Source organism: Delphinapterus leucas, chromosome 8, assembly GCF_059928025.1.
Source record: "Delphinapterus leucas isolate spDelLeu-1000000601 "Yukka" chromosome 8, BTC_Dleu_Yukka2, whole genome shotgun sequence".
NCBI lineage: Eukaryota > Metazoa > Chordata > Mammalia > Artiodactyla > Monodontidae > Delphinapterus > Delphinapterus leucas.
The window spans coordinates 54,668,425-54,695,858 of record NC_143136.1 but is presented as its reverse complement, the minus strand read 5'-3'; the positions used below and the strand labels follow the sequence as shown (position 1 = coordinate 54,695,858).

The 27,434-nt window shown below is 40.8% G+C and overlaps 1 protein-coding gene across 3 annotated transcripts in view; it reads right to left on the bottom strand.

The window, feature by feature from the left end:
• The window catches only part of TTN (titin), a 279,289-nt gene that overhangs the window by 184,070 nt on the left and 67,785 nt on the right, over positions 1 to 27,434 (bottom strand). For 2 of the 3 annotated variants that reach the window (XM_089916621.1, XM_089916620.1), the window contains exons 45-46: positions 23,415 to 26,165; positions 22,345 to 22,623 (exon numbers count right to left, since the gene is read on the bottom strand). In XM_089916621.1, the coding sequence (XP_089772747.1) occupies positions 22,345 to 22,623; positions 23,415 to 26,165 (3,030 nt within the window). Of the gene's footprint in view, positions 1 to 967; positions 1,256 to 1,398; positions 1,687 to 1,825; positions 2,105 to 2,205; positions 2,485 to 2,578; positions 2,858 to 3,835; positions 4,124 to 4,216; positions 4,496 to 4,642; positions 4,925 to 5,043; positions 5,323 to 5,582; positions 5,865 to 6,407; positions 6,696 to 6,815; positions 7,104 to 7,221; positions 7,501 to 7,603; positions 7,883 to 7,976; positions 8,256 to 8,409; positions 8,698 to 8,810; positions 9,090 to 9,863; positions 10,146 to 10,266; positions 10,546 to 11,599; positions 11,882 to 12,113; positions 12,393 to 12,638; positions 12,927 to 13,029; positions 13,309 to 13,421; positions 13,701 to 13,821; positions 14,101 to 14,200; positions 14,483 to 14,617; positions 14,897 to 15,021; positions 15,310 to 15,427; positions 15,707 to 15,807; positions 16,087 to 16,200; positions 16,480 to 16,574; positions 16,857 to 16,948; positions 17,228 to 17,341; positions 17,630 to 17,748; positions 18,028 to 18,124; positions 18,404 to 18,821; positions 19,101 to 19,200; positions 19,483 to 19,981; positions 20,546 to 22,344; positions 22,624 to 23,414; positions 26,166 to 27,434 lie in introns of all 3 variants that reach the window. The other variant, XM_089916619.1, reaches the window with a different exon arrangement.

Genomic DNA, 27,434 nt, shown 5'->3' with positions numbered 1-27,434 from the left:
AGTCAGAGTGTGTATCTGTTGGTGAAATCACACTACGGTTTACAGGGATTGAGAGAGTTTGATTACTTTCTTGTACGTGAACCAGTGCAGGGTGGTCTATTTCCTGTGGCTGCAAAGATATCAGTTATGTACCATGAAGAGTCAGAGTAGCAAAATTGGGTTAGATATCTTAATATTTTAAAGTGCTATTTTCTCTCATAGGCCTTAAATAGATATTTCTTCAACCTTCATAATATCCCTTTGAAGTGGGGAGAGCGACTGCTTTCTTCATTAACTGAATTGAAAAATTCAAGTTTAGGGAGATAAAAATAATTAGCGATATATCACAGAGCACGTGGGCTGCTAAATCTAACTCTGTTTTAATTTGAAGTTATTTATAAACTATCACCATTAAAACCCTTAAAAATGCTCTCATGGGTTAGACCAGCAGCTCATTGAGTTAAATGTTTGATTTCTGACCACAGCAGCCTTGAACATGCTACAGAGAGACATGGTTGCCTTCCATGATGTCAGATATTGATGTACTCCCCAGTCTCCTGGCTTCCATTGTTATTTAAGTGGAGCTAGTAGAGGAAAAGAAGTTGACACAATCTGACTCTTCTTGAAGGGCTTGATAGTTTGGGGCTCTGCTAGCCCCTCGAGGAACAAAATCCATTAATTTATAAACTAATGTGGAAAGTAAGTCATTCGAGACAACTTCCTTTTACTGTCCTAAGATAATTTCTTTCAAACTTGGGTTTTCTTGCAATTTCAGCCTTTGAAAATGGACCTTCAGTCCATGTTTGACCAGTTTTATATTTTTTTAAATAAACATTATAAAAAACTTGCTCCCACTTAGAAGACCCTGGATCTATTCAATCACTTCCAATTCCTAGACCATAGTCCTAAACGTATCTTTCAAGCACACGCTTTCTCCTGTATTTTCAGATGTTGAAATGAGACCTTACTATTTCACTTGAACAAGTACCTTGTACACCCAGATGAGCAGAACAAGAGTCTTTTCCAGCGACGTTGCTTGCATAGCAGGTGTATTGCCCAGCATCGACTTTGCCTACTTTGAGAACCGTCAGAGTGGCAGTATTTTCAACCAAAGTCATCTTGTAGTTGCCTCCAGGGCGAATCTCTCGGTTATCTTTGGCCCAAGTGATCTTGATTGGTGCAGTTCCAGTTATGTGACATTTAAAAGAACCACTTTCTCCGAGAGCAAGATCTACTGACACAGGCTTTAGATCAAAGAAAGGAGGCACTTCATGGTCTGAAAAGAATGAAGACCAACATGGTGACTTCAGTTTTCATGCTCCCAGACGTGGAGCAGAAACTAAGTGGCACCAGACCTTTGGTGGCCCGGAGCAGTGAAACTGCTTTATGATGAAGAGGGTAATGTGATGAGCTACCCACCTAAGAGGATGAGCTTCGCACTGGATGAAGCTGTCCCAAGAGGATTAGAAGCAGAGCAATTGTACTGACCAACATGGCTCTGGTCAGTTTGCAAAATCTGAAGAGTTGCTACATTATGAACAAAAGATGTTTGCAAATTAGCATCGTCTTTCAAAAGCACCCCATCTTTGTACCAAGACACTTGAAGAGGTTCTGAGCCATTGATGCGACATTCAAATGCAACTGGGAAGCCAAGGGTCTCCTGAACATCCTTCAGTTTTCTTGCAAAGGAAGGTGGAAGTTTGCGCTCTGGAAGGGAGTCACAGACAATCCTTATTTACAAGAGAGAAAACACCCGCAGCATACTTCAACCCCTTAACATTGTGATGTTTTTAAGAAAGTGGATCTGTCAACACACAGCAAGACTTGTTAGGAGAACGATCATCACCTTTGATAACGAGCACAGCTGAGGAAGCCACTGCCCCCACGCTGTTTTCAGCCTTGCATGTGTATTCTCCCACGTCACTGGGATCCACTTTGTTGATTACTAAGGAGGCAACATTATTTCTGAATTGCATTTTATACGCAGGAGCCGATCGTAGCTTTGTGTGTTCTTTATACCAAGAAATTCTAATTTCTGGGGTTCCATCCACTTTACACTGTAAAGTTACAGGTTCTCCGACGGCTGCTTCCATGTGTTCCAGAGGCTCAATAAAATAAGGTGGTTCTGAGGTAGAAAGGATGGTAATCAATCAATCATACTAGCTAAAAGAGGATGTATTAAAAGAAAGAAAAGAGAGCAATAAGAAGAGGTAACTGTCAACACACCTGAGACAGATACCAGCGCTTCACAAATATCTTGACCGGCCTCATTTTCTATGAGGCAACTGTATTGTGCATAATCCTCTATTGTGCTATCAAGAATTTCTAGGATCGTAGATTTTTCCGTCATGGTAATGCTGCAATTCCGAGATTGTGTAAGGGGGAACTCATTCTTCATCCAGCTCACCGAGATGGGAGGTGTGCCGGTAAACGTGGCCTCGAGAACGATGGGGTTTCCTGTCTCGACGCTGAAATCAGCCAATCTTTTCACAAAGGTGGCTGGTTCTATAAGGAGAAAACAGCAGAGCAGAAGTGGCATCTTCAAATAAAGAATCAGAAAAGAATGCTAAAGATACATGTTTTGGAGAAAAGAGCAAACCTTTCACAAAAAGATGCGTGGTACAGGAAGCACTGCCAGCGTTGTTAGCCACGAGGCAAGAATATTCCCCGCTTTGCAATGGCTCCACCTCAAACAATTCCAGTTCTGTGACAAAATCTTCCAGAGAGATGCTGCATGACTCCCCTGACACCAGTTCCCTGCTGCCTTTAAACCATTTGACCTTGAAAGGCGGGGTGCCTCTAATGACACTGGTGAATGTGAGGCTCATTCCAGGGAGAACTTCCAAAGAATCAGGGGTTTGTTCAAAAGATGGTGGTTCTAGATACCCCAGGAGTGGGGGAGATCAAGAGAAAAAAGAAATCCAATTGAGCAGTGCTTTTGCTCCTCGAAGAAAAGGGAATTAAGACTACACACGAGGGCTTCCCGGGTGGCGCAGTGGTTGAGAATCTGCCTGCCAATGCAGGCCACACGGGTTCAAGCCCTGGTCTGGGAAGATCCCACATGCCGTGGAGCAACTAGGCCCGTGAGCCACAACTACTGAGCTTGTACATCTGGAGCCTGTGCTCCACAACAAGAGAGGCCAGGATAGTGAGAGGCCCGCGCACCAAGATGAAGAGTGGCCCCCACTTGCCGCAACTAGAGAAAGCCCTCACACAGAAACGAAGACCCAACACAGTCAAAAATAACAAATTAATTAATAATAATAAAAAAGACTACACACGAAGTAATGAGGTGGATAGACCTAGAGTCTGTCATACAGAGTGAAGTAAGTCAGAAAGAGAAAGACAAATACCGTATGCTAACACATATATATGGAATTTAAGAAAAAAAAATGTCATGAAGAACCTAGGGGTAAGACAGGAATAAAGACACAGACCTACTGGAGAACGGACTTGAGGATATGGGGAGGGGGAAGGGTGAACTGTGACAAAGCGAGAGAGAGGCATGGACATATATACACTACCAAACGTAAGGTACATAGCTAGTGGGAAGCATCCGCATAGCACAGGGATATCGGCTCGGTGCTTTTTGACCGCCTGGAGGGGTGGGATAGGGAGGGTGGGAGGGAGGGAGACGCAAGAGGGAAGAGATATGGGAACATATGTATATGTATAACTGATTCACTTTGTTATAAAGCAGAAACTAACACACCATTGTAAAGCAATTATACCCCAATAAAGATGTTAAAAAACAAACAAACAAACAAACAAAAAAACTACACACGAAGACAAAATAAAGAAATCCCCTGTGAGGCAGTCACTAAGTCAAGCAGCAGCCTGGTGCCTGTGCACTGACCTTGGACAGTCAGGACGGCCGAGCATTCGTCTGACCCAGCCACGTTGGTGGCCACGCACGTGTATGTGCCTGTATCAGAGGGCTCCAAGAAGCTCAGATTCAAAGTACAGACGTTTTCCGAAAAGCTGGACTGGCATTTAGGCCCACTAACGATCTCATTTCCATCCTGAAACCAGCCCACGGAGATGGGCGCGGAGCCGGAGACTCTGCACTCCAAAACTGCCGAGGCCCCCAGGATGGCGTTGGTGTCCTTCAACTTGCGGATGAAGGAAGGAGGCACGACTCGATCTACGTGGAGAAAGGTAGTTTTCCGTTGAAAGAGAAGCCTTATTTTCTACCCCAGGAAAAACGGTATATTCACAAAAACCTCATACTACTCACCCGAAACATGGACAGACACAGTGCAGTTACTTTTACCAACATTGTTTTTCACTTCAAAGCTATATAACCCCTTGTCACTCATTTCTGCACAAGGGATTTTAAGTGAAGCCACTTTGTTGATGAATGTGATGTGATGTTTGCTGTCTGCAGATAATTCTCTCCCATCTTTGAACCACTTGGCTGAAAGTTCTGGTGTCCCAGCCACTGCACACTCTAATGCAAAAGGATCTCCAGTAGTGACAGTCATGGGTTCTGGTTTCTCTATGATTCTGGCTGGTTCTGAAAGAAGTATATTGCATTGAACACAAAGTCTTCTTTCAAACTAAGAATGTAATCAGTATATTATTGGCTAAGAGTAATATGTGCAGGCAACGATCATGGGTCAATCAACCTGATTTTTTTCTCAGGCTGTACTTTGTTACTAACCTAGGACAGTCAAGACTGCTGAACACTCTCTCATTCCGGCATCGTTTCTGATCTGGCACACATATTTTCCAGAGTTAGATGCTTCTGGGCTTCCGAGTTGGAGTGTTGCAATGTTATCAATGAACGAAATCCTAGTGTTTTCACTCTCTCTGATAATGTCACCTTTATCTTTCAGCCAGACGACAGCAATGGGCTGGAAGCCTTCCACTATGGCCCGTAACTCAACGGCATCCCCAGCGAGGGTTGAGGTGTCACTTAGCTTCTTCACAAACCGTGGGGGTTCTAATGAGAGAAATTTGTGGTTAGAGAAGAAAGATGAGAATCACAGCCACATACATTATTGGTCAAGCAAGAAAAGATGAAAGCAAGAGATAAATATTTTTGTGCCCATGGATACAAACCTTTGAACTTGACAGTGCAAACACATGTGTCACTTCCCACCTCATTAGCAGCTTTGCAGTGATATTCTCCTACATCGGCAGCTTCCAGATTAAGGATGTGGAGACTTGTATCAAAATTTTTCGAAGTGATTTTAAATTTCTTGCTGCTCCGAACTTGCTTTCGATCTTTAACCCACACCACTTCAAATGGGGGGGTTCCCGAAATTTCACATTGGAAGATAACATCAGAACCTTTAAGGGCTCCTACTGGAGAAGGCTTCTGGGTGAAAACAGGAGGTGCTACCAGAAGAAAAGAAGATAAGCAATGAGAGCATTTGCCTAATGAAAGGGAAAAAATATCTTAGAGTCTAAATCGTTGAGTGCCTGGTGTGACCATATGACAGTATACTAACATAAGAAATGACTCGTCATAAAAACTAGTTTAAGAATTGCAAGCAAATCCCCGTAACTAGCCTTTTTATTTTGGAGCTCAGAACATTGCTGAGAAAGAATCCAGATCAGAGGAGAAGGAAGAAAGAAAGCAGCTTAGCACGTCTAACCTTTAATCGTCAGGGCTGTGCTACAGCTGGCGTCCCCAACACCGTTATGGGCTTCACAGATATAGTCCCCACTATCCTCTGTGCTGGCTTCATTGATGGTGAGCGATGCCACAGAATCCATGAATGACATGTTGTATTTCCAACTTTCATGAAGTTCACCGTCATTTCGGAACCACAAAACTTTGATTTCCGGGGAACCGCTTATTTTACATTCCAGTTTGGGGGATTCTCCCTGCTTTGCAACTTTTGAAGCTTCTAATTTCTTAACAAACTTTGGAGGTTCTAGTAAGTCAAAGGAAAAAAACAGCTTACGTTTGTAGCTGAAGAGTCCATAAATACATTTTTAATCTGTTTTATTAGTAAGAATATATGTACTTTCTGAGAGTTTTGTGGTAAAATACATTTATCTTTTCTATTAAATAAACTTTTAATATTTTAATAGAGAATTTAATTGGCAAGTTAATCTTTGTAGTTTGGATACGGAAACTAAAACATGTAAGTTAACGTATTATAGAGGTATTTGATCAAAATGGTAAGTCAGAATGCCACATAATAGGAAAGAGTGAAAAAAGAGAGAGTTGAAACAACATTTAACAAATTTCAATTAAACAACCCTCTGATAAGACTACTCTTAGAGATACACTAACTTAAAGAACAAAATAAAGAGAAAACAGAACTTCGATGAATGTTGCCTCCACCACTAACATACAAATTCCAACATGATCCAGTTACTTTATCCCGAACATTTACAAACTAAAGAAACTTTTCAAAGAAAATTACACAACATGGGAAAGAACGATATTGGTAAATGCCATGTGAAGATACCTTTTACACTGAGTTGAGCTGAGCACATGTCTTTGCCAACATCGTTGGTTGCTTGGCAAGTATACTGACCAGAGTCTCCTTTGCCTACTTTAAGAATTCTCAAATGGGGAGTGTTTCCCACACATGTAATTGTGTAGTTTCCTCCAGGACGGATTTCCTTGTTATCTTTTGACCAAGTAATTCGCATTGGTTGAGCACCAGTAACATGACACTCAAAGTCAGCACTTTCCCCAGCAATAATATCTATAGATACAGGCTTGATGTCAAAGAAGGGGGACTTCTTAGGTTCTGAAAGATGAGAAGAAAAGGCAACATGGGTTTTTTTTCTCTTTTTTATTGGCCATTTCTACTTTGACAACGACTAAGAAGTTATGGTTTGCAAAGAGAGAGAGTAACATAGGAACAAACCTCTTGCTGTCAGTCTAGCACTGGAAGACGCTGTTCCAAGTGAATTAGAAGCTGAGCAGGAGTATTGGCCAGAGTGACTCAAGTCTGTTTGCAAAATTTTTAAAGTTGCCACATTATCTACAAATGATGTCTGTAGATTTTCATCATCTCGTAAAAGTACCCCATCTCTATACCAGCACACTTGGATGGGTGCGGAGCCATTCAGTCGACAAGTGAGGGTAACTGGTAACCCAACAGTTTGTTCGGTATCCTTTAATTGCCTTGCAAAGGAAGGTGGGAGCTGGGACTCTGTTGGAAGACAAGTAATACTTGAGGCATTAGTAGATGAAATAAAAATTTCCCCATAAAGATAAGAGTGAAGACAAGGAAAAAAGAAACTTCTTAATTTCTAAAATAATATCATCACCTTGAATTCTGAAGACAGCCTTAGAAGAAGCAGTCCCTATACTGTTTTCTGCTTTACATGTGTATTCTCCACTGTCATTGATGTTCACTTTATTAAAAACAAGTGTGGCCACATTGTTTGTAAAATAGGTCCTGTATTCAGGAGTTGACCGTAACTTGGTATCGCCTTTGTACCAAGACACTGTAACTTCTGGTGTCCCAGCAACTTGGCATTGTAAAGAAACCGAATCTCCAACTGATGCCTCCAGAGGCTTCAGTTCGGTAACAAAATAAGGTGGTTCTAAAGAAGAAAGATTCACAGTCAGCAACTGGAATTAAAGAAAAGCACACAAACCATGCCTCATGTTAGACAAATGCCAATCATTTGAGAATAAGAAACACACCTAATGTAGATACCAGAGCTTCACAAACATCCCTTCCTGCCTCGTTTTCAATCTCGCAAGAATACTGTCCTGCATCTCCTTTTGTGCTATTCAGAATTTCCAGGATGCAGGTCTTCTCTGTTGTGACTATGTTGCATTTTTCAGATGGTGTAATGTTCACACCAGCCTTTTTCCAGGTAACTGAAATGGGGAGTGTTCCAGTGTAGGTGCTCTCCAGAATGATGGACTTCCCTGGCTCTACAGAGTGACCACTTAATTTCTTCACAAATACAGCTGGTTCTGGGGAGTGACAAAGCACAGCAGTTAAACACAGTGAAAACACAAACAAAGATGTCCCTTAAAAAGTAGGAAGCACAAATGCACTGGAGCAAACCTTTTACAAAGAGACGGGTAGTGCAGGATGTTTGGCCGGCATTGTTAGAAACCACACAGGTATATTCCCCACTCTGAGATGTGTCGACATTAAATAATTCCAGTTCTGCCACGGTGTCTTCAAAATAGATGTTACATCTGTCTCCTTTCACCAGTTCTCTGGCACCTCTGAACCAGCCAACCTTGAACGGAGGTGTTCCTCTAATGACACTTGTGAAGGTGATGTTTTTGCCTGGTAGTACTTCCAAAGGTTCAGGTTCCTTCACAAAAGAGGGTGGTTCTACACAGACAAGGAGGACAATGATAAGATCCTGTAAGCATCGAATTTAGTTGCAATTTTGAATCAAAAAGAAGAGCACTTTTGAATGTGTGTCAACCTGGATATGTACCCAAAGAGGAACTCATAAGAAAGGGTGTGAGCGTCTAACACTGACCTTGTACAGCCAACACAGCACGGCATTCATCAGACCCAGCGACATTAGCAGCCATGCATGTGTAATTGCCCATGTCCGATGAGTCCAGAGAATTCAGCTGCAACGTGCAGACATTATCTGAAAACGTAGTTTGGTACTTTGCTCCACTGACAATCTTGGTTTTCTCATGAAACCAGGCAACAGAGATAGGCGATGATCCAGCTACTTTGCACTCCAAGATGCAAGATGTACCCAGGACCCCAACTGTATCTTTCAGACTTCGTGTGAAAGAGGGAGGAACCATTCGGTCTGCATGAGGAGAGGCAAGAGACTCGTGGTTTGAAAGAATAGAAGACACTTGAGAGAAGAAAGCGTGTGAAAGGAATTTGCTTAAGCAATGGGAAGGACATATCCGAACTAACCTGAAACATCAACCACAGCCGTGCAGCTGCTTTTTCCGACATTATTTTGAACCTGGAAAGTGTATGTGCCTGCATCTTGCTTTTCAACGGAGAGAATCTTTAAGGAAGAGATTTTGTTGTAGAAGCTAAATTTGTGTTTTTGGCTGCTGGTCAACAGCTTTCCATCCTTGTACCATTCGACTGAGAGTTCAGGAGTGCCAGCCACCTTACACTCCAGAGTGCACGTTTCTCCTGCAGTCACTGCCATCGAACTTGCCTTCTCGACAATGACCGCAGGCTCTGAAATAAAATGTGACAGCCATCTGTCAAAGCCTGTTAACTTTACCTTGTTTCTACTATCAAATTCATTAACACTGTTTCTTCCAGTGATATGGATATCTTAGGGCTCTCTCTCTCTCTCTTTCTCTAGACCTTAAAATGTGATTCCATAATTACACACTGTCACGAAATTATACGAGTTATTATTAAGAAATATGTTGGTGCATTAGTTGACTTCCAAAACAATTCAATGTACAAATCAATGTTGATATATATTGATTTGCACTTGACCCTCTCTAGAACAAAGCCTACATGTTGTTATGAATTACTCAGTATTTCTGTTCTACTTTAAGGTGCTAAAGACAGTTTTTTGAAAGTTGTTATCCAAACAATGGCAAAATTGAAAATGAATATGCCCAAAGATGAAAGTGCAAGTCGTTCCTATCAAACTTTGATCTTTGGAGTTCTTGTCAGCTTTAACAACTATTACTTTCGGAAAAAATTTCCTTGTAGCATATGCTGGGCTCCCAATTTTTTCATGCTTCAACAAAAGATTGTCATGATTACATCTCCTAACCCATCAAGAAAATAATAAGAGACGGCTCATTTTTGTTAGGCTCACAGACACAGAAAAGAGTGTTTGAAAGGTCCTTTCCCGTAAACCTTTGAAATGGGTGACGACTGACATAGTTCTAGAAATTCAAAACAGGAGACTCTACCAGTATCTCTTAGTAAGTCATCTCAGCGTTTGGCACCTCCTTGTATCAAGGAACTATCGCACCATATTGTACCAACCTAAAACAGTCAACGTGGCCATGTTCTCCCTCATTCCACCATCATTCTTGATTTGGCAGATATACTTCCCAGCATTAGCTGGCTCTGCTTTTGCAAACTGCAGAGTTGCAACATTTTCCACAAATGTAATTCTGATGTTTTCACTTTCTCTAATCACTTCTTCCTTTTCTTTAAGCCACTGGACAGAAATAGGCTGGGTGCCTTCTATAGATGCTTGTAACTCAGCGGGCTCACCAGCTACAACCGTGAGGCTGTTCAGTTTGGAGACAAATCTTGGTGGTTCTGAAGAGGGAAAGATGGATGGAGATTGTTGGAAAGATTGTCGAGATAATGGAAGAGAGAAAACAAATAAGCATTTTGCACGTTCCTGCCATTTCTGCCATGAGTAGGAAATAATGCATACCTTTTAATTTTACAGTACAAATGCAGGTATCACTTCCTACTTCATTCTGTACTTTGCAGTGGTATTCACCAATATCTGAAGTGTTGACACTGAGAATGTGAATACTTGCATGGAAATTTTTGGATGCGATCTTGTATTTCTTGCTACTTCGGAGTTGTCGCTTATCTTTGTACCAAACCACCTCAAATGGTGGTGTTCCTAAAAGTTCACATTCAAGACTAACTTCAGCATCCTTAAGGGTTTCTACCACAGGAGGGAAGCTGCTAAAAACAGGTGGTTCTGTAAAAAACAAGAATTCCTCATGAACTGGGCTACTTAACTTCATATTTTTATGTCTTTGTTTTTAAATTGGAAGAATGAGTCAAGATACTATAATAGGTCTAGCACTATCACTTTAGGAGTAACAGCTTCAGAGAAGCCATCAGCCTTTACAAAATCACTCTGCTTCACTGGCCGAGAACCTGGGCTAGACCTCAGGTGACCTTACTGAGCAGTTCGACATTCTGTCTACTCCACCTTACTACTTTTTCTGGGACTATAAAGATTGATGCACAAAACTGTAAAGCAAAACAAAACAATAACCAAACAAACCCCCAAACCCAAGTGTAAGAATCAATATGATTTGCATGAGGTACGGAGTCCTGACTTCAGGGATGAAATTTTTTGTATACACATTACAATTGGGACACTTGGAAGTTATCACAACATTTGTGCTCTAAGTCTTCCATGTCAACAAATGGTTTTTGCAATAATCGCCTTACAATATGACAAACTTGGACTTTGTGAAAAAAATTCTGGAAAATACTAGAATTATTTGCAACAAAGTATAGTGATATAATTTAAAAAAATAGGAACTGACATTTGAGAGAGAAAAATATACATAATTGTCCTCTTGTAAATGTAAGGTTAAAATCTGTATTGCTTGAACCTTGTATATATGTGGTAAATATTCCTTGCTTTTAATGATAAAGATTATAGTGAGGATGATGATATATTTATAAGTTGATTGAAGGCAAAAATTAATTTTAAAATGCCCACTTTGTTTTTTTGAGCATTTTGGAAACATCAAATTTGAACTGCTTGGCTAATATGCTGAGGTGAGTAGAATTACGACATTGGAATAACAAGAAAAATATCTCGGAATGATTGTCTACGTGTAGGCAAATCTTAAGAAGAAAAAACATCTAAAAATAGAAATAATACTAGTTTGGGAAAATGTTCTATGATCTCAAATGGAAGCTAAAAATGACAGCAAAAGAATGAAGAGCTATGATAGCCCGGGGAGAAGAAGGTGGGTTTCAGGTAATGAGGAACAGAGGAAAGAGGTTTCTACCTTTTACTATAACCTTGGTACTGCAGCTTGTGCTGCCAGCAGCGTTCTGAGCCTCACAAATGAAATCCCCACTGTCCTCAGTACCAAGACTATTCATCTGTATGACGGCCAGTGAATCAATGAAAGCCATTCTATATTTATCACTGGCTGGGAGTTCATGTTCATTTCTGTACCACACAACTCTGATGTCTGGGGATCCAGTTATCTTGCATTCAAGTCGTGCTGAGTCACCTGCTTTCACTATTTTGGTTGCTTCTAGTTTCTTTGCAAACTTTGGTGGTTCTAGAGAGTGAAGATAAGAGGAGATTTATGAGGGAACAGAGCAGGTATAAACAACGAACTTCAATTAGGTCCTACATAGGAAAGAGAAAAACATGAACAATGCCTGGCAAACAGCGTGTACCGTGTTAGAAAGAAGGGTACTTTCTTGACTGGGTACATATATTGTAAAAGATTACAGAAAGGGCAGGAGCCACAGGTCAGACAGAAACATAAAACAATCAAACTGGCACACCTGTCACAAGCAACACTGTGGTACAAGAGTCGCTACCAACATCGTTGGTAACTTGGCAAGTATATTGTCCAGTCTTGGAAGCATCCACTGAATAGAGATTTAAGAAGGTAGTTGAGCCTTCTAAGCCAATGAAATGTTTAGGTCCAGAGGCAAGCTCCACATCATCCTTAAACCACTTTACTTTAAACGGTGGTGTTCCTTTTAGTATAGCTTTAAATTCCACTGTAGAATCAGGTATGGCTTGTTGTCGCCCAGGTTTCACTAGGAAACTTGGTGGTTCTATAGATTTTAAGAGAAATACATATAATTAAGTTCCTTGTTGTTGGGTTATTTTGACAGTTTTATGGACATATAAAAAAACATTACTGAAAAGAGGTAATGACTGAATATTTCTTGAACTCAACATATATGTATCTAAAGAAACAGAATTATGGAGACTTTTAGTTTTAAAGGACTCCAGAAAAGAGTGCTACATTTGAAAAGCTATCGCAGAAAAGGGTCAGAAAGAGGTAAAGAAATTCTAACCTTTTACAGTTAAGATGCCACTGCATGCCTCGCTCCCTGCTACGTTTGAGACTTTGCATGTGTAATTCGCAGTATCTTCTAATTCCAGATTACTAACGTCCAGCGACACAGCGTTTTCATGACAGACGAGCCTGTATTTTGCACTTGTAGTTATCTCTTTTCCATCCTTAAACCACTGAGCACTAATAGGGAGTGAGCCAGAAACCTTGCACTCCATATGGATGGAAGAGCCTAGAACTTTATCCATTTTGCTTAATTTTTTGGTGAATGATGGAGGAATATTTTGATCTGTCCAATGCAAACAGCAAAACACATCCATTAATATGTTGCCATTTGTTTACCAAGGACAATAATATACATAATGGAAGCTGACTGGGGCCAAGATACAAACCTAGCACTCTCAGGTAGGTGTCACAGCTACTGCTTCCAAAGTCATTTTCCACCTTGAAAGTATACGCCCCGCTATCTTGCTTCATTACTGACTGAATCCTAAAACTGGCCACGTTATTTTCAAAACTCATTGAAAAATATCTACTGGGCATCATTTGTTTCCCATCTTTAAACCACTTCACTATGAGTTCTGGTGTTCCGGCCACAAGACACTCCAAGGTCACGGGGTCTTTTTCAGTGACATCAACAGACTTAGGTTTCTCTAGGATCTGAGCGGGTTCTGTAGTAAGAATGAAAATGTGGATGAGTTGCATTAATAATTCCATGGATCCAAGGAACTGCTTGTGAAATTGTCTTCACAGAATAACTCTCAAAAGGGGTTAGCTTACACACCTTGTACTAAAAGGAAAGCATAACACCTCTCAACTCCTGACTCGTTCTTGGCTTGACACGTGTACCTCCCACTGTGTCCATTATCCACAGATCTGATTTGAACTGTGGCCACATTGTTCACAAAGGAGATGTGAACATTATCATCTTCATCCAGAATCTGATCATCCTTGAGCCAGGTTATAAAAATGGGAGGAGAGCCCACCACAGTGCTCTGAAAGGTGGCAGAACTTTTCAAGACAGTAGTGACGTTTTCTATCTTCTTAGTGAACGAGGGTGGCTCTGTGATTAAAGTAGAGAGTGTGAAAAGAAGAGGTATATTTGAACTCCTCCCCATCATACAAGGTTAAAGAGCATTACAGAATTTGTTTCAGGTAGCCTGCTCCTTGTGTGTCTAACTGACCTTTCAGAGAGACTCTAGCACTACAAGAACAGCTGCCGCCTTCGTTGGATACGATGCACTGGTATTCACCAGTGTCTGAGGGGTCACACTTGTTGATATTGAGATTAAACACTGACACTCTGTCAGTCAGCGTATACTTTTTGCTGCTTCGAATTTCCTTGTTATTCTTCAGCCAAGTGACTTCAAATGGAGATGTTCCCATAACTTCACACTCCAGCTCCACGTCACTATCTTTGACTACTTCCGCGGGTTTCAGCTCCCTAATAATGGTGGGAGGTTCTAAAGATTCAAAAGGAAGACAGAGAATAGCTCACTCAGAGGAAGACCCGAGGACTAGCCAGCAGCACAGCCAGAAAGGAGAGAAGATGCAGTAACGAACCTTTCACTTTTAACTCAATGCTGCAGCTTGCCGTGCCAGCGTCGTTACGAGCTTCACAGACATAAGTCCCACTGTGTTCTACCCTGGCACCAGAAATTTGGAAAGTGGCTAAACCACCAGTGAAGGAAATGCCATGTTTCTCAATGGCTGTTATTTCATTCCCGTCCAGATACCAAGAAACCCTGATTTCAGGAGTGCCTGTTATCTGGCATTCAAATGTCGTGGATTGTCCGTTCCTCAGCACTAGGACTGGACTGGGCTTCTTAATGAAGTGAGGAGGTTCTAAAGATGGGGGAAAACATGTGATATTGAACATTTTTTAACCCAAAGGCCAATGAGAATCGTTTTCTTAAGCCTCTTCCCTCCCTCCAAGAAAATCTAGGCAAGCAAGACAATGAGAAAATGTAGAGACCAGACCTTTGACAAAGAGAGTGGCTTTACTGGTTGCTATGCCAACATCGTTGCTCAGCTGGCAAATGTACGTCCCCAAATCGGCAGCTTTGGCTGAAAAGAGCTCTAGAATGGTGGAGGTGTCATCCTTCCAAACTGAGCGAGCTGCTCCCGAGTGCAACTCTTTGTTATCTTTAAACCATTTTATTGTCATGGGTGCAGTGCCACCCACAAGCGCCTTTAATTGAACCCTTGTATTGGGATTGACATCTTGTGACTGTGGCTTTTCCAGGAAGTAAGGGGGTTCTGGGGTGAAAGAAAAAGAAGCAAAAGGGGGAAGGAATGGTTTATTTTAGAATGATCAGTCAAGGTAAGAATTAAGAAATGAGAGAGCAATAAGTTCTTGAGAGGCGGGGATAAAAATTGCCAACCTTTGACTGTCAGATGGCCGCTGCACTGGCTGTGTCCTGCCTGATTAGTGGCAGAACAAGTGTAGGTTCCACTATCTGTACCTTCCAGCTGACTGATTTCCAAGAAGGCAGTATTGTCATGAAAAGAGAATTTGTATTTTTCACTAGCTGTTATTTCTTGGTCGTCTTTGAACCACTGGATGCTCATGGGATGTGACCCAGCCACTATACATTCTAAGTCAATAAAAGACCCTTTAATGCTGTCCATTTTCTTCAACCTTTTGGTGAATGAGGGAGGTATGATAAGATCTATGCAATGAAAAAGAAAAAAAATGGTCAATCTACCAATTTTTATTTTCTCTAGAATTGTAAGAGATGAAGGAGCACAGAAATGCCCAGTTTCTCTCCATAGAAAAGCTGTACCAACCTAATACATTAATGCTAGCCTTGCAGCTGCTCCTCCCGACATCATTTTGGACTTCGAAAGTATATTCTCCACTATCTCTCTTTTCTGTAGAAATAATCTTCAGTATAGAGACCGTGTCAGTGATACTGATTTTATATTTTTGGCCCAGGGTCAGTTCTTGGCCATCTTTAAACCATTTGGCTGTAATCTCCTTAGTCCCCGAAAATTTAACCTGCAAAGTGGCTGGGTCTCTTTGGGTGACATCTATAGACACAGCCTCCTCAATGATTGTTGCAGGTTCTGTAGAAAACAAAGGGATAGGTGTGGGTTGTGAACTGCTCTGCTGAAAGGCTTACATCTGCATTTTTCCCTGAAACCCATGGCAAACTTTCTGAACCAACCTTTTACTGAGAGTAATGCGGAACATCTCTGTACTCCCGCATCATTTTTGGCCTGACAGACATATTTCCCATCATGCTTGATTTCAATGCCACTGAGGTACAGACTGGCCACATTGTTCTCAAAGGTCATTCTTATGTTATCATCTTCAGTGATTTCATCGTTGTCTTTCAGCCAAGTCACCGTGATTGGCAAGGAGCCCTTCAGAGTGGCCTGGAAGGCAGCGGTACCTCCTCTAAGGGAGCTGGTGCTCTCGATTTTCTTTACAAAAGCTGGGGGTTCTAGTAGAAGAATGAATTCTCAATGAATACCCGCTCTAGAGCAAAACTGGCTTTAAAAAAATAAAATCACTGACACTGCAGAAAAGCCAGTCTGTCATTAGAACTGACACTAACCTCTTAAGGTCACCTTGGCACTGCAGGCACTGCTGCCCACCTCATTGGTCACCCGACACTGGTATTCACCTGCGTCCGCAGCTACAAACCTCAGGATCTGCAGGCTAACCAGCTGATCCTGAATGAAGGTTTTATACTTTCTACCACTTCGCAGTGTTGTGTTGTCTTTGAACCAAGTGATCTCAAAGGGAGGTGTGCCTGCCACCTCAGCCAGCAACGTGACATCATACTCCTTCAACACTTCAATGGGCTTAAATTCCTTGGTAAAGTAAGGTGACTCTATAGCGGAAAAGGAATTATTGTGAGTTAATGGGGGTGGAGTCTGTGCCCTGGGCCACAACTTTGGTATCACAAGGGGCAATGTGAACACAAACCTTTGACTATTAAAATGCTACCACAGTGGTCACTGCCAGCCTCATTTTGAGCCTCACACATATATTCACCGCTGTCATCAATGGCAACATCTTTAAGTGTTAGAACCGCGGTGGACTCCACAAAAGACATTTTGTGTTTGCTGCTCTCCTTAATTTCTCTGTCATTTGCAAACCACGTTATTTTAATTGGAGGGGTGCCCGTTACTTTGCAGGCTAGCTGGGTGGCGTCTCCCTTTTTTAACAGCTGTGATGGCTCTAACTTTTCAACAAATGTGGCAGGTTCTGTGGAAGGAAAGGAATCACCCAGAAACGTGAGAAAGAGGAAAGAACTTCTGACGATGGTGGCACAAAGATGTCAAGAAAACTATGCAAACCTTTTACAAATAACTTTGCACTGCACTCCACGGCTCCAGCCACGTTGCTGACTTTACAGGTATATGTGCCTGAGTCGGAGGTTTTTACTACATAGTATTCCAGGGAACTTTCTAAAGCTTCTTTGGTGATATAGCAGTTTCCACTGGAAACCAGCTCTTTGTCACCCTTAAACCATCTGATTGTGAGAGGGGTAGACCCTTGGAAGGTGCTCTTCAGGCAGATGGTCGAGCCGGGCAGAACATCCTTTGATGCCGGTTTAGTTACAAAACTGGGTGGTTCTAAAGAAGGGGGATAAGAAAGAATTTCAAAGAGTTAAGAGGCGCGACTGAAGGGAAGAAGGCTTAATTTGAACATCGTCTACGTAAGAATGAAAGGCACAGTTTCCAGCCAACCTTGCACAATCAGGGCTCCGCTGCAGTCTTTGCTTCCCATGGAATTTGTGGCTCGACAGGTGAAATTCCCTGCATCATTCATGTCTATTCTGCTTATCTCCAGAGAGGCTGTGCCTTCCACAAATGCTATTCTGTATCTGTCAGAGGAAGCTATTTCTTTACCATCCTTAAACCAGGACACCCTCATGGGGAGGGAGCCAGCGATTTTGCAGTCCAGCCTGCAGGTCCCACTAACCACACTGTCCACGTTGCGTAGGGGTTTGGTAAAAAATGGAGCAATGTCTCGATCTGTTCACAGCACAAGAAGAGAAGAAAGAACAATGTGGAACAGTGCTCAGTGATTTTAGTTTTGGTTGTTTGTTGGGTTTCAGAGGAATATGGAAGCACAGGTTTCTAAAGATACTAACCTAAGACAGTGAAAGTTGTCTCACAGGAGCTGCTGCCCACTTCGTTGGAAATCTCAAATGTGTATTGGCCGCTATCATGCAGTTCGGCGGAATAAAACTTGAGTTGGGCAACATTGTTTTTAAAACTTATTCGATACTTTTTACTGCCAATCAAAGGTCTCCCGTCTTTGTACCATTTGGGCTTGAGCTCTGGGGTACCCGTGACTGTATACTCCAGCGTGGCTGGGTCTCCTGCCGTCACCTGGATCAGTTCTGCCCTCTCAACGATTTTGGCAGGTTCTACAAGGGTATTAAATAGTTGGAATTCTGAAGTGTGTAGTAAGGTTTCATTTTAAAAGGAAATATCAACTCCAAGTTAAAACGTTCTTACACGAACCTTTAACTATTAGTTCCCCAACAGACGTTTGGCTTCCAGCTTCATTTTCAGCCAGGCATGTGTATTTGTCAGCAAAGCTAATCTGCACATCAGGGATTATCAAGACCGCAACACCATTGGCAAAGCTCATTTTGATTTTTCCATCTTCTTTAATGATCTTCTGTCCTTTCATCCATGTGACAGAAATGGGTTCTGACCCTTTCACAGCAGCTTGTAAGGTAACCGTTTGTCCTGCTAGTGCAGTAAAATCATCTACTTTCTTTACAAAGATCGGTGGTTCTAATTAAAGAAAGAGAGCATCCAAAATTTCTTAATTCCCAAACACTTCAACACCATACGCATTTAAGAACTTTATCTAGATTACATTTATCTATTCCATAGTGTTGGTTAATTAGAAGGAGAAATCAAATTCAAGAGGAATTACAATTCCACCCAAGAGAAAGAAGTAAGGAAGATAAACGGTTATCAGCTGACAAAATCGCTTATTATGTAGTTCACTTTTGTTATCAGAGATTAAATATTTATACTGGTCTCAAGATAAAGACTGGATTTTCCCCAGGGTCCCAGGTCAAACCAAAGGCAAAAAAAATATTTTCAAAGATTAGGAGAAGAAAAGAAAGGACCGGTTTTCCTTCCTTGGTTTAAGAAAGCTATTTTGACAATTTATTAAAGAGATACCAGTTTTTCAAGCACTAACCTTTTAGTAAGTGGGTTGCAAGGCAGCCACACTTCCCAACTTCATTAGCAACCACACACTCATATTCACCAACGTCCGCGCTATTAAACGAAAAGATCTCCAGGGACACGACAGATTTCTGAGAAAACAGCCTGTACTTTTTACTACTTCGAATTTGCTTCTTATCCTTGAACCAGCGAATTTCAAATGGTCCAGTGCCTGAGATTTCACAGTGAAGGAGGGCATTTGTTCCTCTCACTATATCTGCAGGCTCGAGAGTTTTGATGAAAGAAGGAGGTTCTACAAAAGCATGAAAGCATTGTATAAAGCATGTGTTACAAGCAATTGAAAAGAAAATATTTTCTCAGGAAAACAATGGACTATGACAGAGTAAACAAACCTTTGATAACCATTTCAGCACTGCAACTGTCGCTGCCAACGTCATTCACTGCTTCACACGAGTAATTCCCACTGTCTTCAACCTTTACATCCGTAATATCAAGGACAGCCTCAGAATTGACAAAAGACATTCTGATTGTGTTACTCTCAGTAAGTTCTTTGTTATTTTTAAACCAAGTAACCTGGATCACAGGTGAGCCTTTCAGCTTGCAGTGGAGGCGTGCTGATTCACCTGGGATCATTAAATAAGAGGGATCCACCTTCTTCACAAAGGATGGTGGCTCTACATGAAGTTAACAAAAATGAGAAGGGAAAAGATATCTGAATCATCAACTACACAAAAGAAAAGTAGACATCATACAACAAAGAGACACATAACACACATAAAATGTCCTCTTGAAGTTTCTGAAAAGGCGCGGTGTGCTCAGTAGCTTTCCATGTCTCTGTGATTCCAAAACCTCTCCCCAGGCTCTTGGTTAAAACAAACAAACAAACAAACAAAAACAAAACCAACCAAATTCTACTTATACAAAGAGCAATTTTATGAAAGAAGTTAGTTAAGGATTGCCTAGAGACTCGAGGTTCTTAGAAGAAGTTTTAAGCAAGCTCTGTTAATGGCAGACAGTTTTAAACAAACAAGAATAAGTGCATTGTGAAGAAGACTGAAAAAATAAAATCAAACAATACCAGGATTTCCCCAAACCAAAAAGGCTGCTTGGATGAAATTATTTTAATCACAGAATGAGAGAAGGGAGTGGAAATATTATTCACACACTTCTTACCTCTGATAGTTACTGTCGCTGAAGAGGAGCTGCTTCCAGCCTCATTGGAAGCTGTGCAAACATACGTTCCTGTATCTTTTAGTTTGGCCAGAGGGATCTCAAGGGATGCTATTTTATCTTCAAAACAGATCTTATAATCTTTCCCAGAGGGGAGCTTTTGCCCGTTTTTACTCCATGTAACTGTGACTTTTCTGTCTTCATCTGCTTGGCACTCAAGGTGGACCTTCTTATTGACAGCTGATTGCACAGGCTCTAGCTCTTTAATGAAATGTGGTTTGTCGATTACGACCAACTCAGCTTGGCAAGTATCGGCTCCAAACTTGTTAGAAGCCTTACAGGAGTAAACTCCTCTATCTTGAATTGTAAGATTTGAGAGTTCTAAAATGTGTTTGTTGTTTGCATCTGAAATCCTGCAGTTAGGGGAAGGTGAGAGGGCCACGCCGTCTTTCTGCCAAATGGTTTCAATCACTGGAGACCCTGTCACTGTGCAGAGGAACTTGGCTGCCTTACCCACAAAAGTTGTTATGGACTTAGGTCTGGAGAGAAAGGCTGGTGGATATGCCTCTGTAAAAGAAAAGTTTTCAGTGTTATATTTTGTCCCTACAAAGCTCTTGCTGTAATTACATATTCCAAGAAAGAAAAAAGATGAGTAATAGCTTTAGATAGACATGAGAGATTACTCAAAGTAGGGTAATGTATTAAGGTGAAAAGATGTGTCAAAGGAAAAGGATGAGAGTTTTTTTTATAGAGGAGCAAGACAGCACTTTAAATGTCTCTATCAAAGGAAAGAACAAATATTCCTTTATTTCGCAACATTGACTCACTATTACTAAAGCTTTGTCCATTTTATGAGCTGATTATTTGTTCGAATTATCTGATAAGCAATTCAGCTGGTACGTTAATTCTGCAAATTAGAAGACCGTATAAGGAAGATAAAGAAAACGTACTTGACTTTTCTGAAGAGCAGGGATATTAAGTAATAAAAAGTTTCAGTAGGTTTATAAAGTCTCTCTAACCCTCATGTCGATGACCACTAGCAAATCCTTAAATGGCACAACTTTAAATGTATCCACTAAATCACTCCAAACTTGTAAAAATATTTATAGCACTAATTTCCCATGTCCATTCTGCATTTGGAAGCAAACATTCAGGAACCTCTCTTTCTGATTAAAAAAAAAAAATCCTCCTCTTTCTTCTTTCCTCTTGTGATTTGAAGCTCAAGTGTTAGTCCCATTACTGAACCGGCCTATTTTGGGTAAAGAAATTTCCCAAAGTGTCATTAAGAATAATGCCATGCACTTGGCGGTACGGAGACTGATCACAAAGCGAAATCCACTGAATGGGTCACCATGGGCCTGGGGGTGTGGAGTTTCTGATATAAAGGAGTTGTAGAGGAGAGGAAGCTACAGGAAACCCTGGCTTTTTCAAGTCAAAGATGCATGCTGCATTTACCCTTCCCCTCCATGCTGTCATTGAAAAAGATGACCAAGGTAATACCGTAAACCAGCTATACTTCAAAAAGAAAAAGAAAAAGAAGACAAAGCGACAGCCTCACCCTGGCATTTCGTGCATGCTTCTGTGAACAGCACAAGTCATTGCTACTTCTGACCCTAAACCATAGTTCATAAGTTCATACTCACACTTTCCCTTTGTAGGAAGAAAGCAAAAGAGAAAGAAAGAGTGAGAAAAAGAGGTAGGAAAGAGTTATTATTATTTTTTTTTGCTAATGAGGGAATTCAAACTCCTGATGAGTGTTACCTACTTGACAGTCATCCTGTGTGTCCTCAGGAAATGGAGAACAGAATATTTGTGTAGTTACTCTTATTTTTCAATTAGTAATAAAGCTTAGGGTGAGAATCCTAGTTTGTAGTTCTGTACTAGCTCCCTGTCTCTTATTAGGATTTGTTTGACTTTAGTCTTATGCTTTGGCTTTTTTCATTTTGTAATTCTGTTCTTAATCGGTTAACTGGTTCCAAATTATTACACACATTCGGACATCATTTACTTTTTAGTAGCACCAAACTGTCCTGAAATTTTTTAGGCTAGAGGTCAAGCCAGACCATTTAATAAAAAGAACAGGACAAAACAAAAACCCAAACCAAACTATGAGGAGCCACTGCTTGTGTGATTCCTTCACATTGCTCTTGAAATAAAATTTTTTTTTCTTTAGCTGTTTTTAGAAATGTGACTGTAAACAATGACTTCTTGTCTCTCATAGGCTCTGCACTACCTAGCCACTGTGTTACCATCTTGGCTAGTGGTCTCTCCAGTTGGTAGGACAAGTACCTCCTGCACCTCTACAAAAAGTAAAATAGGCAATAATATGAAATGGAATAACATCTGTGTCAGTGTATGGCATTTACCTGTCACAGTCAGTGTGGCTGTGCAGCTGACGCTGCCATACTCGTTGGAAGCTTTGCAGGTGTACTCGCCACAGTCAACAGCCTGGGTTCTCAGGATTTCCAGGGTGGAGACATAATTTGCAGACCGAATAGAACTCTTGTCACTCTCATAGATTTCTCGGCCAGCTTTGAACCACTGGAAGCGGACACTGGGGGCGCTGTGGATCTCACAGGTGAATTTGGCGAGGTGGCCCAGGGCTACTTCCAGGGGCTCAATTCTCCTCCTGATCACTGGGGCAGCTGCAAAGGGAAGCAGAGCCCATTAGCACACCTCCTTCTCAGGTACCCCACATTTTTCTTTTCCTTCTAACCTTTGTTGCTGTTAATGGAGTGAAACAGTTGAAATTAGTGAAGTGGATTGCAGCAGTTTAAGACGAGTGACTGGAAAATGAGGAAGATCACTGAAGGCGAAAGAAGACAGCAAGCAGCTTTCAACATATTCAATTGTTACTTTTCAGTGAATTGTGAAAAAATGATTAAAATGATGTGATGCTCTTGGCTTACATGCATAAGAACATGATATATTCTTTAAATATACCATGCTGACTAGGAACACTGCGAATGATGTGAAAGAAACGTGACCTACTAAATAAAGTGATGAAGTGAAACAATAGCAAAAAAGATAATCGAAACAAGAAACACAAATGGACAATTAATCATGGTTATTTTGAATTTAAGGATGAGACTGGTGCTTTCAGGGTAACTAGGTATTCACTGACAGCTTTTTATTACATATCATTAAAGTATTTTCATATAGAAAGAGACTAAAAAGCATTTATCGGTATTATGAAATATATGAAAATACGTTTCATTTTAAAAATAAGTAGTAGTGTAGATATAACATACCACCCAGTAAGGCAGTAAGGGAAAAGGGGAAAGTTAATAACCATGATTATGTCTGTGATTTCATTCCTACTCTAAATAAACTGCATTCTGGCAATGGCAGATAAGTGAAAATTCAGTGAGGAAACCTAAATCATTACAACCCAGTGAATGTTAGAACTTGATTCACTGAATCCTTAAAATCCAACCTCTTTTGACTACAGTGAGTTTTGCTGAAGTTGCTGTTTTTCCGTCATCATTCAAGGCCTCACACGTATATTCCCCTTGATGTTCTTCTCTATTTACTTTGTCGATCACTAGCATATATGTATTTTGATCTTGTAAACACTTGAACTTTTCATCTGAAGGCACCAGTTTACTCTCAAAATACCAATTCACCTCTTTGGCATTTGTTATGGATGACGCGAGTCTTACGGTGTCACCTTCCTTGGCAATCGTGTCCACCAAGGGCGTCTGTACGTCAGGACCACCCTCTCTGAGTGAGCTACCCTCAGCCTCCCGTATCTCTACTGTACCAGCCTTCTCAGTACCACCTTCAGGGGATTTCTCTTTTTCCTCTGATGGTTTTGGTATCTCATCCAGTTTTTCATCAGAGACAGCAGCGGAAGCAGTTGTGGCACCCACAGCTTTGACCTGACTTTCCACCTTAAAATAACTTATCTCTTCCTTTAAGACAAGATATTTAGATTCAACCTCTGGTTCGGTGATTGCTTCAACCTTCTGTGGATTAGAAAAAGAATCCATTTCTTCCTGCAAGTCTGTTGTGGCTCCTTTCTGAATTCCAGGTTCCTCAGCTGTTAAGATGTTCATTTCCTCACATATTATAGAGCACAAAGCCTCCTTAAGTTCAGTTTTCAAGTTAGCCATTTGAGGATCAATGCCTTCAATAGTGATGGCTAATTCTTCTGTTAGAGACTTCACTGAGGTAATAAAGTAGGTGCACATAATGCGGTTGGGCTCTTGGGTGAAGTCTATGGCCTTGACCTCTACCTGTTCAATGTTTCTTAACCATTCAGAGAAAAGACTCAGCTGCTCGCTGGCCACTGCTGCTTGCAAAGCCCTGCGGATCTGAGTTTTCAGGTTTAACCGCTGCTCTTCAGGAATAGCAGAAAGCAAACTTTCCTTAGAAAGCAGGTCACTTCCCTGCACCTCCTGCACACCATTTATTGCCATGGGCTCTTTTTTATACTTAGTGGTTTGGTTCGGGGGCATTGCCAAGCTGTCAAGACGCTCTTCCTTGAGCAGTACCTGCTTTTCCTCACCTGCCAACGGAAACCTTAAGGACTTGCCTTCCTCAATGCTGGCTGCGAAATCTTGCTTTGCACTGTCCAGTTGATCCACACTTTCCATTAAGATTTCACCTTCTGTGCACGTGTGTTCTGAAGGGACCCGGGAGATCATGATGTCAGGACCCTGGAAACTTTCCACGTGTCCCTCAGCTAAGCTCTGATTCAGGATGAGAGCACTTTGTGCCTCTTGCTCTTGAAGGATCACTCTTTGCTCTTCGTCCACTGTGGATACTACCTTTTCTTTTGGTAAAAGTACTTCCTCAGCCACAGAGGTTGGATATGAATGGGCTGGCGTTTCTTCTATTGATGACTGTGGATAACTCCCTTCAGGTTCAGCTAATAAAGTTTGCAGAGACTCAACTGTTAATGAACTAATTTCCTCTATGGACATGGCACTTGGGAAGATTTTTTCAGTATCTGATAGAACCACCTGTAATTCAGGCTCTTGATACATTAGAATATCTTCTTTGGGGAAGGTGTCCTGGGACTGGACAATCTGCAGCTGTACATTGGGAGGTGGTTCCTTGATAGGCTGGACATGAATAGTGTCACTGATGGAAAGAAGTTCACTGATGCTTTCAGGAGTGGGCATATCCTGCTGTAACATGACTGTGGATTGCAGTTGCTCAGCTATGAAAGTAACTTGACTGCTCAGTTCATTGGTTTTAACAATATGCTCGTAAGAAAGCTGCTGTTTTCCTTCTGCAATTAAAGCAGCTTTCAAAATGGTGTCCTTTACAAAAGCTGCAGTCTCCTGCTCTGAGTCAAGTGCCTCAACTGCAGGGACCGTTAACGACGTCTGGGGAAAATCTTCAGGAGCCTCTGGTGTGGACGTTGCTTTACAGGGGGCATCAGTCATATGTGTGTCTTCCAGAAGCACGAGCAGCTCTGCGGCACAGGTGGATTCACCCCACACATTCTCCGCTTTACAGACATAGAAACCACTATCTTCTTTCTGAGGGTCATTGACGATGAATGTCCCGGAACCATCAGGATTATGAATGATAGTGTAATAAACATTGGTGCAAAGCTGCTTGTTTTCTTTGAACCACGAAACAGTGGGTGCAGGCTCTCCAAGCACCGTGTACTCAAAGATGGCAGGGAGCCCCTGTGCACAGTGAATTGGTTTTAACTCCTTAAGGAAGTAAGGAGGACAAGGACCTTCGAGCTTTTCCAGAGATTTCTCTTCTGCTGATTCTGGTTCTTGGAGCCCCTCTCCTTTGGAATTTATTTTCAGATAGGCACTACATATTGCCTGTCCATATTCATTACTGGCAATACATGTATACTCTCCCTCATCCTCTAATTTGGTGAACAGAATGATCAAGCTGTGATCATTACCGTCAAAAACCAATTTGTAGTCAGCTGAAGGGGTTAACATTACTCCATTAAAGAACCACTGAATTTGAGGCTTGGGAATACCAGTGACAGTAACAGACAACTTAGCCACATCCCCTATGCTTATTTCAGCATTTGACACTTCTTTGATGAAAACTGGGACACTGCCTTCCTTTTTGGAATCGAATTTAGTTGAATGAACTGGAGGTTCAGACAAAAGTTCCAGTGTTTCATTTCTATTAGATAACTGAAGGCCAGAGCTAGAGGTTTGAGGTCCTTCTTCCTCAGCAGACAGAAGAGAACTAGAAAACTCTGTATGGGGAAAAATGATTATTATTTTACTAAAACAAACAAAGAAGTCGTCAAAGAATTATGCACCAATTGATGGCCTTCTTCTGTTTTATTCCTGAAATCATTAGATTATCTTGAGATTAATTTATCAAAAGGCACATTTCTAAAATTTTAACCTTAGCTTATTATATTATATGATTATAAATACTGTACTGATGCAACTTTCAGTCCATTTCATTTGTGTTAGAGTTTATACATTTTAAAGATGTTCTTATGAGTTTTCCTTTGTGATACAGTCCCAATTCTAAAGTCTGAGAAACTGCTGGCTGGCTAAATACTGCTAATCAAATAATTCAGGCTCCAAATGTTTTTCTTTAAAACATAACTTTTAAATAAAAATTCCACTAAATATTAATTAATTAAAAAAGAATTCAGGATCATTTAAATAAATTTCTAAAAAGATCCAGAATTGTTATTTACATTTAGAATTTTCTTGAGTTTAAGAGTGATCTTCATTGTCAAATTGAAGACTGTTTATTTTCAAACTAAAACATCTATGTTCTAGCTACTGCTTATAACTGTTTTCAGTTACTAGAAATGCAAGCCTTCCTTTGCCTGTGTAAATTGCCCTATTACTTCAACAAAGCTTTTATAATGAGGCTTATGTTAAGAAAATGGGACAATCATAAATGAGAGAAAACTCCAACATTAAAAATTTAATTATAGTTTATTGCATGAGAAATACCTACACAGTATTATTGAACAGGAAAACAAACAGTGAATAACAGATACTCTTTAAACAGTATCATGGACAGGATGAAAGACGTAATTTGATAACAAGGAATTAGCTTTTCATTAAATCTATTAGGTAAATAGAACAGCTCTGGTTAATAATAGTTTTATTACCTTACCTAGAGCAGTTTTACTATTGTATTAGTTTACTTGCATCACGTGGAATAGTCTTATGCTTTAATTCAAATGTATTAGCAGTAAAAGGCAGGACTCCAGTATCTGTTGGCTTATATAAATATACTGGTAAAACTTACCTATAGCATGTAGAATACAAACTCAGTTATTATTATTTCAGTTAGTAAGCTGTAAAAACATTGATTAATTTCACATACTAATGGTGACCACTTAACATTTAATCTATAATGTATCACTCATGTCAGCTTTCCCTTTTCACTTGAACTCCCAAAATATCTGTAAAGGGAGTGAATGTCAGTATAGCGAAAATACCCCTACTCACTAACGTGTTGAAATATTTTCAATTGTTTTTCCTTTCTTCTA